Source organism: Panthera leo, chromosome D4, assembly GCF_018350215.1.
Source record: "Panthera leo isolate Ple1 chromosome D4, P.leo_Ple1_pat1.1, whole genome shotgun sequence".
NCBI classification, from domain to species: domain Eukaryota; kingdom Metazoa; phylum Chordata; class Mammalia; order Carnivora; family Felidae; genus Panthera; species Panthera leo.
This window is the reverse complement of record NC_056691.1, coordinates 86,132,373-86,145,123: the sequence shown is the minus strand read 5'-3', so window position 1 is coordinate 86,145,123 and position 12,751 is coordinate 86,132,373. Positions and strand designations below refer to the sequence as shown.

At 58.1% G+C, this 12,751-nt stretch overlaps 1 protein-coding gene across 3 annotated transcripts; it reads left to right on the top strand.

Moving 5' to 3' along the window:
* Window positions 1–4,119: 4,119 nt before the first annotated feature.
* On the top strand, window positions 4,120–12,508 carry AK1 (adenylate kinase 1). 3 transcript variants are annotated; one of them, XM_042913744.1, is made up of 8 exons: window positions 4,120–4,186; window positions 6,745–6,816; window positions 7,003–7,041; window positions 8,452–8,487; window positions 8,658–8,821; window positions 9,518–9,634; window positions 11,825–12,016; window positions 12,269–12,508. In XM_042913744.1, exons 3-8 carry the CDS (start codon window positions 7,035–7,037, stop codon window positions 12,335–12,337), a joined length of 585 nt encoding a protein of 194 aa, XP_042769678.1. In that variant the 5' UTR covers window positions 4,120–4,186; window positions 6,745–6,816; window positions 7,003–7,034; the 3' UTR covers window positions 12,338–12,508. The 3 variants fall into 3 exon arrangements, with proteins under 3 accessions (XP_042769678.1, XP_042769679.1, XP_042769677.1); XM_042913745.1 differs by lacking the exon at window positions 6,745–6,816 and having other exon boundaries at window positions 4,124–4,186; XM_042913743.1 differs by lacking the exons at window positions 4,120–4,186; window positions 6,745–6,816; window positions 7,003–7,041 and adding an exon at window positions 8,146–8,287.
* The last annotated feature ends 243 nt before the right edge of the window (window positions 12,509–12,751 follow it).

Here is a 12,751-nt window from a genome sequence, read left to right as displayed (position 1 = left end):
GTGCCAGGACCAAACCTACCTCTTCCTTTGGGGTTCAGGGCCCTCCGACCTCCATTCTTCTTCTTTCCCAGTCACCCCACTGAGGCCCCAACCTCTCACCCCTCCTTGGGCGTGGGGCCATCTCTTACCAGCTGTAGACGTGGCATGTGCTTCCTGAAGTAGCCACTCCAGCCGTTTCCTGCCGTGTTCGGCCAGTGGGGACAGCCAGGCCCACCTGGGGCAGCTGGGCTACGCGTGAGCCTCTGCGGGAAGCTGCCCCAGAGTCCTCCTCTACTCCACCCCCTGCCCCGCCCCGCCCCACCCCAGCAGGCTTGTCTTTCAGCCTTGGAATTCTTTCTTTAACCAAAATATTTTTTAAATATTTTCAAAACTGGTTTCATGGGGACGCCTGGGTGGCTCAGTCAGCTAAGCGTCCGACTTCAGCTCCGGTCATGACCTCAGGGTCCGTGGGTTCAAGCCCTGTGTCGGGGCTCTGTGCTGACAGCTCAGAGCCTGGAGCCTGCTTCGGATTCTGTGTCTCCCTCTCTCTCTGCCCCTACCCCGCTTGCTCTCTCTCTCTCTCTCTCTCTCTCAAAAGTAAATAAACATTAAAAAAAATATTTTTAAACAAATAAAAACTGGTTTCATTTTATATGTTTTTTGGTTTTTTTTTTTTGTTTTTTCATGTTACAAAGTAACATAAGCCATACAAATGTACAAGATAGCATCTCCTGGTCCCATATCCTGTTAACAATCTTCCAGATTTTTCCCTTATGCAATTTTTGCCTGCCGCCCCCCCCCCCCCCCCCCCCCCCCCCCCCCCCCCCCGCTCCCTTTCCTCCTTCCTCCCTCTCTTCCTTTCCGCCTCCATTTTTCTTTCTTTAAGTTCTAGCTGGGGGAAGAAATCCCGACACTTTAATATCCCAGCATTGGTGGAAAATCCACAGATCATACACGAATAATTAAAACAGGTACTCAAATACGGAAATTCGGTAGGTTGGAAAGCTCGTTGAACTTCCACAAAAGGCAAACTTGTGTTTTCACATAGACTGAAATATGGCTTAGACTTGAATGCAGAAGAAAACAGGTACTTAAAATTGGATTTCTTTCCCCAATTTTTAAGATTATGGAATTTTTTTCATTGTGGCAAAAACCACAGAAGAATTACCACTTATCCATTTGGGTAGTGTTAGGTACATCTACGTTGTCGTAAAACATCCTCAGAACTTTCTTATCTTTCGTGTCCGAAACTCAAAATCTGCTAAATGGCCAGGTCATGATCTCATCATGGTTTGTGAGTTGGAGTCTTGTGTTGGGCTCTGTGCTGACAGCCTGGAGCCCGCTTCGGATTCTGTGTCTCCCTCTCTCTCTGCCCCTCCCCCACTTGTACTCTGTCTCTCTCTGTGTCTCAAAAATAAGCAAATGTAAAAAAAAAAGTTTTAAAAAATCTGCTAAATGGCAACTCTGAATTTCTCCATCCCGCCCCACCCCGTTTGCCATTCCGCTTTCTGTTTCTATGAGCTTGAATACTCTAGATACTTCACATAAGTAGCGTCATACAATGTTTGTCCTTTTGGGGACTGACTGACTTCACTTAGCATTGTGTCCTCAAGGTACATCCATATTAAAATTGTTTTATGTGTAAAGTAATAGGTTGTTTTAATACAAAAAAGAAGGAAGCAAGCAAGCATGGAAGCTTTTAAGTAAGAAGTGAAAGTCCCAGGGGCGCCTGGCTGGCTCAGTTGGTTAAGTGTCTGACATGTGATTTCAGCTCAGGTCATGATCTCAGGGTTCATGGGATCAAGCCCCGCATCAGGCTCTGCACTGACAGCTTCGGAGCCTGCTTGGGATTCTCTCTCTCCCCCTCCCTCTGCACCTTCCGTGCTCCAACTCTCTCTCTCAAAACAAATAAATAAACATTAAAAAAAAACAAGTAAATTTTTTCAAAGTGAAAGCCCCACCCCCCCACCAGGGAGGGTCATGTGCACACCCCGGCCCCTCTGTTCTGCTTCATTTCATCAACTTAAAGATACCATCAATTTGATTATAAGACAACACGATTTCAGAGAAGTTAAAAAAAAAAAAAAAAACACCCTAGGAATAGATTTTACACACACACGCCCCCGCATGTTTAGAATTATTTTCACTGGGCTCTTTGCCTGTTTCTCTTGCTTCGGCAGACACACGGACCTCTGGCTTCCTTTCTCATGCCGACGCTACCGAGGACCATGACCCCACCCTGCCTGGCTGCACCACCGTCCCTCCCATCAGTCAGGCCCTTCTGGCACCTGACACATTTCATGCCCACGTTTCGTGCCCATGTGTACACATTTCGTGCCCACGTGTGGGATTCCTAAAAGTAGGAGGATGTTTAAAATTTTGATTGACGTCAGTTTGCTTTCCCCAAAGGTTGTGCCGGTGCAGTCAGCCACCGACAGCTTTTGAGAGGGCCTTTCAAGCAACTTGGAAGACAGAACCTCTGGCCCAGCACCCATCCCTCCCACAGATGGGGAAACTAAGCTCGCAAGAGACAAGGACCTTGTCTCATGTCACAGGTGGCAGAGCTGGGACTAGACCCAGGCCTTATTATCCTGGCTGCTGTTGCTCAGAAATGACCCACCGGAGGCAGTCTCAGTCTCCTGGTACTCTCGCTCTCTTGCTCCAACACCTTCCATGGCTCCCTAGTGCCTATGAGACAAATTCTAAATTCCACTCACCGTCATCTGGGGCTGCTACCTTCAAGGTCATGAGTTCTGCCACTGCACGGTCCCGGTCTCTGCCCTGCTGCATTATTGAGCACCTACTGCTATGTGCCGGTCTCCATGAATAAACATCACTTCTACCTGTTTTGACCGAGAAAAGAGGAAGAATCGAAATAAAAAGCATTTATTGGGCGTCTGAGAATTGCAATTTGGGGAGCGCAGATTCAGGGAGCAACCCAAATTGTGTCCCTTTGAGGAATAAAAGCCAGGGGGTCTTTATTAGCAAATTGTAGAAGTATTAGGAAGACCACACAAGTTGTTTTCCAAACATTACGATTGGAAGAGAGAATGACATTTTACAGTGCGTCAATTTTCTAGTGCGTTACGACAGTTACTAGGAAAATATCCAGTTTTTCTCAAGAACGCGGGTGCAACAGTTCTGGGTTCAGTCATATGCCTTTGTCTAGTTTAACAGTTCAGTAGCTCCTGTGTGAAAAGCTGGAGGACGTTTTCAGCCGCAAATAAGGTTTCGTGTTCAGGGATTTTTCTCAGGTTCACGCTGGGGACCTCAGGCAAGCTATTTTAAGGGGATGACCCTCACTCTCCTCCGTGCTTAAGGATTCACGGACCCCGTCTGAGCCCCAGCGCCTGACTCAGTGAGTGCTCGTTAACGGGAACTGTCCTTTTTATCAGGATTGGCGGTCCCCCATCTGGGTGCCCACGACCCATTCAGCATTCTGAATGTCCCACATTCTCGTGCTCACCTCACGGGAGCTGCCTGGCAGTTTTGCGGAGGCAGAGCTGATATATATAATCTACACAACCACTAGCTGGGAAATGGGTACATGGACAGTCTTTGGGGGGGTCCCGAGAGAGTTCGAGTTCCAGGGGGTTCTTGGGCCCCTTCTAACGGAGGGGGGCGTGGAGAGTTCCAGGTGGGTCTTGGCCCAGGGGTCCCTGGGCAGGATCTGAGGAGGGCAGGTACTTGGGGGTGGGGAGGGCTGTTCTGGCCGGCAAAGCCCCCAGAATCCACGCAATGATTGCCTCCCGCGCTGGGTCTGGCCTCTCTCTGCCAACAACCGGCTGTGGGATTTTACACAAAGAGCCTCTTCTCTCCGGGTCTCAGTTTCCCCAGCTGTCCTACAGGAAGCCGGGTCCTGTTCCCCTGCCGAGATGTGGGCACACCGGAGGTCAGGCAGGAACGGAAAGCCCTCTGCAAACTGTTAAGTGCCGTGCTGTGTGCAGGCACAGCCACCGGGGGGGATGCGCGGCGGGGAGGCGCCGGCCTTGCTCTGGCTTCCCATCGGGGCTCACCCCGGTCCGGCCCCCCACCCCCCTCCCGGTCCGCTCTCCCTCCCTCCTTCCCCCCTCCCTGCCCTGGCGGAGCGCTGGCTCCCGGCATGCTGCGCGCTGCTGACAGCCTTATAAATAGTCGCCTTTGCGGGCGGCCGGCGAGGACGGGCAGGGCACCACTGGCCCCGGCGCCCGCCGCACCCCTCCCCCAGGTCAGTGTGTGCCCGTGTGCATGTCTGGGCGCGCGGGGGGCGCCTCTGCGGGGCGTGGGGAAGGCGCGCGCGCCCGGCGGGCGCCAGCCTATGTGTGTCGGGGCATCCTTGGGGTTTGTGCGGCTGTGTGTTTGTGTCCGTGGTTATGATCCGTGTGTATTTTTGCCTGTCTGTTCTCCCCAGGCTCTGTTCTGGGTGTTTGTGCCACCCTGCGTGTGCCCCTGCGGGGGGGGGGGGGGGTTGTGTGTTGCCGTCCTTCCTAGCCTCCTAGACAGTCGCCCCTTTGTCCCGGCTGGCACTCCTGGGGCTGGGGCTCCAGGTCCCTGCCCTTGGCACGTCCCAGCTGGGGCCCGGGGAAGGGGGCTGTGGCCTGACTCCCTGCCCCGGAGGATCTGGCAGGGGCAGCCTTTGTGATTGGAGGAGCTGTCCTGCCATGTCATTTTGAGCGCTGGGGGGGACGGGAAGCCCCCCGGATGATTGGTGAGGGCTCTAAGGGAGCCCTAGGGGCACCTTTTCTGAGCACCGCTCAGAGATCCACTCAGGACTCTCCAGCAGGAGCGGGTCACGGCCTGGGGATACAGGCCCAGAGAGGGGACACCAGGTGCCCAAGGTCACACAGCTGAGCGATGAGCCCTTAGGTCGCTGTCCCCCCGGGGCCCCTGTTCCCCAGGCCCCTCGGCAGACCACCCAGTCATGAGAGGAGTTGCTGCAGCCTGGCTCGGGGGCCTTATAAGGTCTGGGTGCTGAGCCTGTAACCCAACTCCGTCCTGGACCCCTGGCCTCTGTGATGCCTCCTCACGACTCAAGTTATTTTGGACGAAGGAAGTGGCAGGTGCCAGCAGGACAGAGGGGCTTAGGTTACTGGGAAGAGGCAGGGCAAGGTGGGTTGGAGGCCACTCCTCAGGGTCACTGCAGGCTCTCCCTGGCCTGGGGACCCTCCTCCTCCCTTGCCAGCTGCTGCGGGCCATTGGCAGCATCTGCCCTTCCCTAAGCACACTCAGCAGGAAAAAGGCTATAACTCATGGCCCATGAGTGGTAGGACGGCCAATAAACCTGCTGAAAGACCTACTGGGTGCCAGGCCTAAAGCAGCAGAAAATGCACCCCTGAGTTTGACCCCAGCCTGGCTCTGGAGCAAGTTTCTCCTTCTCTCCGAGCCTCAAATCCATTCCAAGACAGCTGGGAGGTGGAGTGAGGCCCCCAGCCCTATGCTCAGCCTGGGGCCAGGCCCGGTCTGATGGGGCACACAGGCCTGCAGTTCCACAGAGAGGTCCGATACCGTGTGGGTATGTGCTACACTGGGGGCGTTCAAAGGAGGCACCTGCCAGTGTGGGAGCGGAGGACGGAGTCCAGGAAGACCTCCTGAAGGAGGTGACACCTGAACTGGGTCCTAAACAATAGCACCTGGGGAGAGGCATCCAGGCATCAGGTGCAACAGTAGCTGGGCCTGGAGGTGGGACGCAGTCATGGTGGGTGAGGAAGTTCCAAGCGGTTCAAGCGGTGGCTGTGAAGCCTGCGGGGGGTTGGGGGGGTGGGGGGGCCAGGTTACTGAGCCCTGTCAGCCATGTTAGGGGCCCAGGCTTTATCTTGGGAGCCAAGGAGCCACACGTGGAAGGGTTTTAAGCAGGTGAGCGATGTGGTCTGATGCTTCTCACAGAAAATCCTGCCGACTGCCTGGTGGGGTATGGAGAGACCCACGGGAGGCCGGGGCAGTGGCCAGGTGCCCTGCTTGGAACAAGGAAGTGGTGTTGAGGACACAGACTGCAGAGAGGTTCGGGAGCAAGAGGGTTGGGATGTGGGTGTGCAGGGTGGAAGTCGGGTGTGAGAGAAGACAGGGCCTCTGGCTGGGTAATAGGGCACGGAGCTGGGGACGTGGGAAGGTCTGTGGGGACTTGGGGCCTGTCCAGGGGCTGTAGACTCACGGGGCTGGGAAGGGAGGCCGGGGCTGCCTGGGCAGAGGCAGGGGTCCTGGGAACCTGAAGCCAAAGTGAGAGCGAGGAGTAAAGGGCCTGGGGTTGCGGGCATGCCAGGCGGGAGGAATGCTGTGGCGGGCGTCAAAGGTCAAGGCAAGAGAGGCTGTGATGGTAGCTGGTAGCCTTGGGGAGGGCCGGCGGGGGGGTGGGGAACGGAGGCCAGAGGTGGGTAGGTGGTAACTGTAGGTGGGAGGGGACGTTGAAGCAGAGCGGGGTCCCCAGAGGGGTCGGGGTGGACTCACATGCTGAGGAACACGGTCCTCGAGGGGGTGAGGGGGCAGGGGCCATGTGGGGGGTGGTGAGAGCCGGGGATCCCCCACGACAACTGTACAGGGCTGTGTCCCCCATGAGCAGCTCCTACAGCTTCCTCCCCCTCGGGCCTCCGTGATGTCCCTTTAAGCATCCTTGTCCAAACCCCACCCCAGGTGGGATGTATTGCAGCTCAAGTCCCCCCCTCTCTGGCCTCCACAAGTCTTTCCTCCTGGCCCCGGGGGAGCATCACCAAGGTGTTGGGCAGACGCCTGTTTTCTGGGACTCACAAAGGGAGCGGCCCAGCAGGTGCTGATGTCACTGTTTCCGTCCCTCAGCACCGCCCTCACCACCCGGCTCCTCCAGCGGGAAAAGGTGGACAGGAGGGGGCTGCCGCCCTTTTGTTACAGGTGAGGCAGCGGACACACACGGAGGAAAGGTGACTTTCCCAAGGTCACCCAACCTGCCGGGGGCCTTCGCTGCCCGGTGCCGCTGGGAGCATCAGGGCCTGGGGCACACCGTGGGGCTGGGCAGGAGCAGAGGCAGGATGGAGGGGAGCCCCCCTCACCGGCCCCACCTGTGCCCTTGTCTTGCAGAGCGCTGACTCGGCTCCCCGGACCTCAGCAGGATGGAAGGTAGTGAGTCTCTTCTTTGCTGCTCATTGCCTGGGCCTCAGTGTGCCCATCTGTTAAGGGGGCGTGCTTTCAGGAGACATTCTGGGAAGGGGTGGGGGAGGTTCTGGGGCTGCCAGAGGGGCCCGTCTGGGAGCCTCCGACATCCTCCTCAGGCATCTCACGGGATGCGCCAGCTCCAGGATTAATTTTAGAAGCGATGAGGCCTCCTTGAGGCTCCTGAGGGCCCCACAGCTCACCTCCTACACCGGTATTTATAGAGCTGAATCCCTGCCTCTTTCTAGAAAGGGTGGGCGCTAGCAAGGGGAGGCTAGCCCTGGGGAGAGGCCCCAAGTGTGTAAATGCCAAGCCTAACAAGGACGAGGCAGCGCCCAACGCCTCTGTGGGACTCAGTCTCCCCGTTGTCCAGAGAGGGTGGGTCTTGAGGATGTCTGGGGCCCTCCTGGCTGCTATGGGCTGGGATCTGGAGGGAGACATGGGGCCAGCAGGGAGCCTGGCAGGCCCGCCTCCTGGCGGCATCACGGCCCCATCCTTGGCGTTGTGCCTCAGCCTGGGTGGCCCTTAAAGGAGCCCGCTGCTGCCGCCCGAGCAGGTGGTCACCCTGCCACCCCTCGGGCTCCGAACAGCAGCTGCCGCCGGGCTGTGGCCTCCCCCACCTCCAGGTGGTAGCCGGCCCACGGCAGGCAGCTGATGGGAGCCCTCGGGAGAAGTTGTTCTACAGATAACTCCTCTGGGTTTCCAGCCTCGGGGCCAGAGGGCCCCTGGGAGCTGCCAGGCCTTCGTCAGTGGGGAGGGACAGAGAGCCAGAGAGGGCCGGGGACTCCTTTCCTAAGGTTACACAGTGAGGACCTTCTTCTCCCCTGAGAGGAGGGGAAGGCCGGGCCGCCTGGGAAGAGGGCCCAGCTTCCGGTTCTGGGTCTGGCGCCCTTGGAGCAGGCCTCAGTTTCCCTCCGTCTGGTGAGGCTGTGGTCCTGCTGAGTTCTAAGGGCGGGGCTGAGGCGGGAGCATCAGCGCACCTCCCACTCTGGGCAAGGGTTCTTTGTGCCCACCGCAGCCGGCTTCCCTGGCAACCGTCTCCGGGGCAACGTATGTTGTGGTTGCCGACTCCACGTTTGTACCGCCCAGGGAAGGCGGGCGATGGGCAGGCCCGGGGTCTGGGAGGGAAAGGGTAGGGGACACAGCAGAAAGGGAACCATGGGGGCCTGCTGCGTGAGAAACCTCCACAACACAGAAGACTGTAAGGCCAGAGGTGACCCGCCGTTGCCCAGCCGCCCACAGGGAGGGGCTGCGAGGGCGGGTGTCCCAGCCCCTCAGAGGCTCCAGGCTTTAGAGGGCCCGGCCCAGGCCTGTCCCTCCCTAGGTGCCGTTTGCCAAGCGAGTGACTGAACTCTGCTCCCCTCTTCTCTCCCACAGAGAAGCTGAAGAAAACCAAGATCATCTTTGTGGTGGGTGAGTCCAAGGCAGGCGGGGAAGGCGGCCAGCAGGGAGGCTCTTTGCAGGCGTCGGTGGGAGCCTGGGCCTGGGGTGGCACCCCGGGGCGCTGCCCCTTCTCTGCGGGGTGACCCTATCCCTGCGGCGGCCCCATTTCCTGGGGCTTCTGAACGGGTGGGCGCTTGCAGGAGGGCCCGGCTCGGGGAAGGGCACCCAGTGTGAGAAGATTGTCCAGAAGTACGGCTACACCCACCTCTCCACCGGGGACCTCCTGCGGGCCGAGGTCAGCTCGGGCTCGGCCAGGGGCAAGATGCTGTCGGAAATCATGGAGAAGGGACAGCTGGTGCCACTGGTGAGTGGGCCCAGTGGGGTGGGGGGTGATGGTGGCCCTGAGTGGGCTCCAGCCAGCAGAGCCCATGACACTCTGCCTTGACCTTCCCTGGCTCCAAACACTCCTGGCTTTGGTCCTCATGGCCCTTGGCAGAAAATTCCTTCTAGAAGCTCCCAGAGCCTCTAGGACCCTGCCCTGCTGACCCCTTTAGCCTCACTCCACCCACTCAACCCCCCTCTCCCCAGCTCTCCGCCCTCCAGCTGCCCTGGCCTTTCTGTCCCGTCCAACTCATTATATTCCTTCCTGCCTGGAATGTTCTTTCCTCCTCAGCTTTCAGACTCTCCTGGCTCCACAGATTTGGGCTCAGACCCCCTAATTTTATAACCCCTTCTCTGCCCATTCAACCTGTGCCATGTTTGGAAATTGATGAACCGGCCTCACCACACTGTGAGCTTCTCGAGGAAGGCCTGCTTTGTTCACAGTGGTGTCCTCAGATCCCTGGACGGGAGCTGGCGGGGAACAGGGGCTCCATCGATATTATTGAGTGAATGAATGAATGGGTGAATGAATGATTTAATCAGCCAGTCAAGCCTTCACATTCAAAGGAAGCTTCCTGGAGAGAGAGGCTTGTTTGAAACTTCTTTCTTAGGGCAGAGGCCTAGAGGAAGGTGGAGGGAGAGGGGTTCATGACCCCGCCATCTTTTCCGGTGCCCCCAGGAGACAGTGTTGGACATGCTCCGAGATGCCATGGTGGCCAAGGTAGATACTTCCAAAGGCTTCCTGATCGATGGCTACCCTCGGGAAGTACAGCAGGGAGAGGAGTTTGAGCGGAAGGTAAGTGCAACTTGGTGGGTGCATTTGGGAACTGTGATGTGGGGTGGTCGGGTGGAAAGAGGGCTGCCACGATGGCCAGAGAGAGTTTGGGGCAAAGAGACACTGATTGTGGGGTTGGGGTGGGGAGAGGGGTAAGGAGGGAAACTGGAGAAGACTTTCTGGAAGTCTTTCTAGAAGTTTAGAAGAAAAGTCTAGAAGAGGAGGAAGCACAGGCTGGGGAGCTCACAAACCCGAGCTCAGGTTCCAGCTCAACAGGCCTGAGGTCCATCATTCTGCCTCCCTGACCCTCAGTGTCCCCCCCATTTGCAAAATGGGAAGACACAGTTGGCAGCTGCCTTAAGGAGCAGAATGGAGATTAGAGAGAACGTACCCTCCAAAAGTGGGGCTTGGCACCTTACAAACACAGAGGGCCAGGGAGTGGGAGGGACAGGGCTGGAAGGCTCCGGCTGGCATGGGGAGAAGAGAATCTATGGGGCAGGGCAACCAGGATGATGTGGGAGAGGCGATTCAGGCCTGGCTGGAGGCCTCCAGTGCCAGGGAGGGGAGTCCAGTCTCCTTCCGTGGGCCGCGGGGAGTCTGTGAAAGGCCTAGAAAAAGTAGGCCTTGAGGATGACGGCCCCGAGTTGCCTGAACAGCTTCCCACCAGGAAAACAGGGTGGGGGCACCTCTCCCAGACATACGCACACAGGCCCCAAGCACACGCACGTGTGCAGGCACATACACACATGCACACAGGCACGCATACATGTGCACACACGTCTGGCAACACACATGCACGCACATACGTGTACGTACACAGACACAGCTCACTGATACACAGGGATATACACATGCGCACACACGTGGGCACACACACATACACCCACGCCTCCGGTGTCACAGGTCATACTAGGGAAACAGGGCTGCAAGCAAGTGCAAGGGTGGGGGCTGGGCTCAAGGAGTTTTCTTGGCAGAGGGACTCCTCCCTGGCCTTGTGGGGAGGACCAGGCATCCCGACAGGCTGGGGCAGGACCAGACCCCCAACCCCCACTTCCCAAGCCTGTGAGGCTGGGGCCACCTTTGGGCTTCCATAACTTTGAGCCTCCTCCAGTGGAAGGAGATTGGATTTCCTGACCTTGAAGTGCCCACAGAACCTCCAGAAAGTGTCTACCCTGCTCTGGGCCTCAGTTGCCCTGTCTTTGAAATGGAAGCGGGCTGGGCTTCCTTCAGACTGGGAGGCCATGGACCCTGTGGTCAGGTGCTAGGCAGCCTCAAGGCACGTCCTGTCATGACCCACCCATACCAGCTGTGTGACGTCACCGTCACCTCTGACCCTCAGGGCCACATCTAGAAAATGAGATTACTAAAAGTCTCCTTCCTTCCTGGGGCTGTTGGGGGCGCCACTGTGGGTGGTGGGCTCAGCGCAAGGGCCCAGCCCTGCCATGGGCTCCAGGGGTCCCGGCAACACGTCTTCTCAGATCTGGACACCAGGGGGCATCAGGGCCTCACCGAAGGAGGACAGGTCAGCCTCCTTCCTTTCCCTTCCCGGCTTATTCCAACAACAGTGATGTTATTCAGAAGCCCCCAGAGCTCGGCAGCCTGTCACCCCTCAGTCAAGTCCTGTCCAGCCCTGCTGTGTCAGACAGATGCCTTGATGTCCTTAGGGGCTCCTGGACTGGCAGGGGAGAGGGACACTAAGTGAATCACCAGAGGCCTCCTGAGACATTCTGGGCAGAGAAGTAAAGGGGACTCAAGAGTGTGCCCCAGAGGGCTGGGGACGGTGGGCGGGGTGGGGGGGCGTGGGTTGCATCTGGGCAGACTGCCCCAGAGGAATGAGATTTTAGCTCAAATCTGAAGGCAAGTACTTGGGATTGAGGATGAGGATTCTTGGCAAGAGCGAAGGCCTGGCTTGGGAGGAGGTTGACGAGAGCCTAGACTTCAGAGAATCGGTGTGACTGAAGCCAGGAGAGCAAAGGAGTGGGAAACACAAGGTGAGGAAGGCGGGAGGCCCTCTCTGAGGGCGCTGGAGAGCTATGGGAGAGGTTGGAGGAGAGGAGTAGTTTTAGGAAGGTCCTTTAGGCTGCCCTGGGGAAGGGCTTGATGGTCTGATCTGAGTGGGTCTCAGGTGAGGCCTCGGGCATGGGAGGATGGGGAGGAGATGGCCCCCGGGGGACGGGAATGGGGCCCCTGTGACTACCGCCCCACCCGCAGATCGGACAGCCCACGCTGCTGCTGTATGTGGACGCAGGCCCTGAGACCATGACCCAGCGGCTCCTGAAGCGCGGAGAGACCAGCGGGCGTGTGGATGACAATGAGGAGACCATCAAGAAGCGACTAGAGACCTACTACAAGGCCACGGAACCTGTCATCGCCTTTTATGAGAAACGTGGCATCGTACGCAAGGTGCGCCCCCTGCAGGCCGCGGGTAGCCCCAGGAATCTGGAGTTTTGCCTGGGTTGGCCAAAATCCCCGTGACCCTGGGCCAGCCCTCCATTCCGGGCCTTGGTTTCCCCCGCTGGCTCCGTGATGGGCTGCTGTCCCCTGTGGCTGGGCTCAGAGAGTCAGGCCACACCTCTGGGGGAAGTGAGCCCCTGCCCCATTGAGGCCCGCATGGCCCTCCCCAGCATCTCTGCCCTCCCGGCCGTCTCCCTGCAGGTCAATGCCGAAGGCTCCGTGGACAATGTCTTCTCCCAAGTCTGCATCCACCTGGATGCCCTCAAGTAGCAGCACTGGAGCCCCTTCCCCTGCTGCCCCCCCCACCCCACCCCGTGCTGACCTGAGGCTGTCCTGGCCTGAGCTCAGCGCCTCCACCCTGCCCGGCTGGAGCACAGACAGAGGAAGCCACTTTATCCTGTTTTCATGGACAGCCAAGCACTAAAGGAATTTCCAAGGACATTCGGTTTTATTCCTTTTTCTTTGCTTTCACTGGAGTTGATCCACGTGATGTGGCCTCCAGCAGCCCCTCACCCTCCCAGTCCTCCTCAAGTCCCTCACCCCGCCTCGGCCAGCTGCCCTCCCCTGGTACCAGGGGAAGGAAGACCCAGGGCCCTTCCTCACCCAGGGCATGCTGGGTCTGGGGGTCCCGGGTGACTGAGGCAGGGTCCTTGCTCTCAGGGACTTGTGGTCAGGCAGAGCTGG

What these genes read in the sequence shown, in the direction of transcription:
- AK1 (XM_042913743.1), top strand. Translation starts at nt 8,176, where the DNA reads ATGGGCAGGCCCGGGGTCTGGGAGGGAAAGGGTAGGGGACACAGCAGA. An exon ending in AGAAGACTGTAAGGCCAGAG is followed by an intron (nt 8,288 to 8,451) that starts GTGACCCGCCGT and finishes TCTCTCCCACAG; the next exon opens with AGAAGCTGAAGAAAACCAAG. An exon ending in GAGAGGAGTTTGAGCGGAAG is followed by an intron (nt 9,635 to 11,824) that starts GTAAGTGCAACT and finishes CCCCACCCGCAG; the next exon opens with ATCGGACAGCCCACGCTGCT.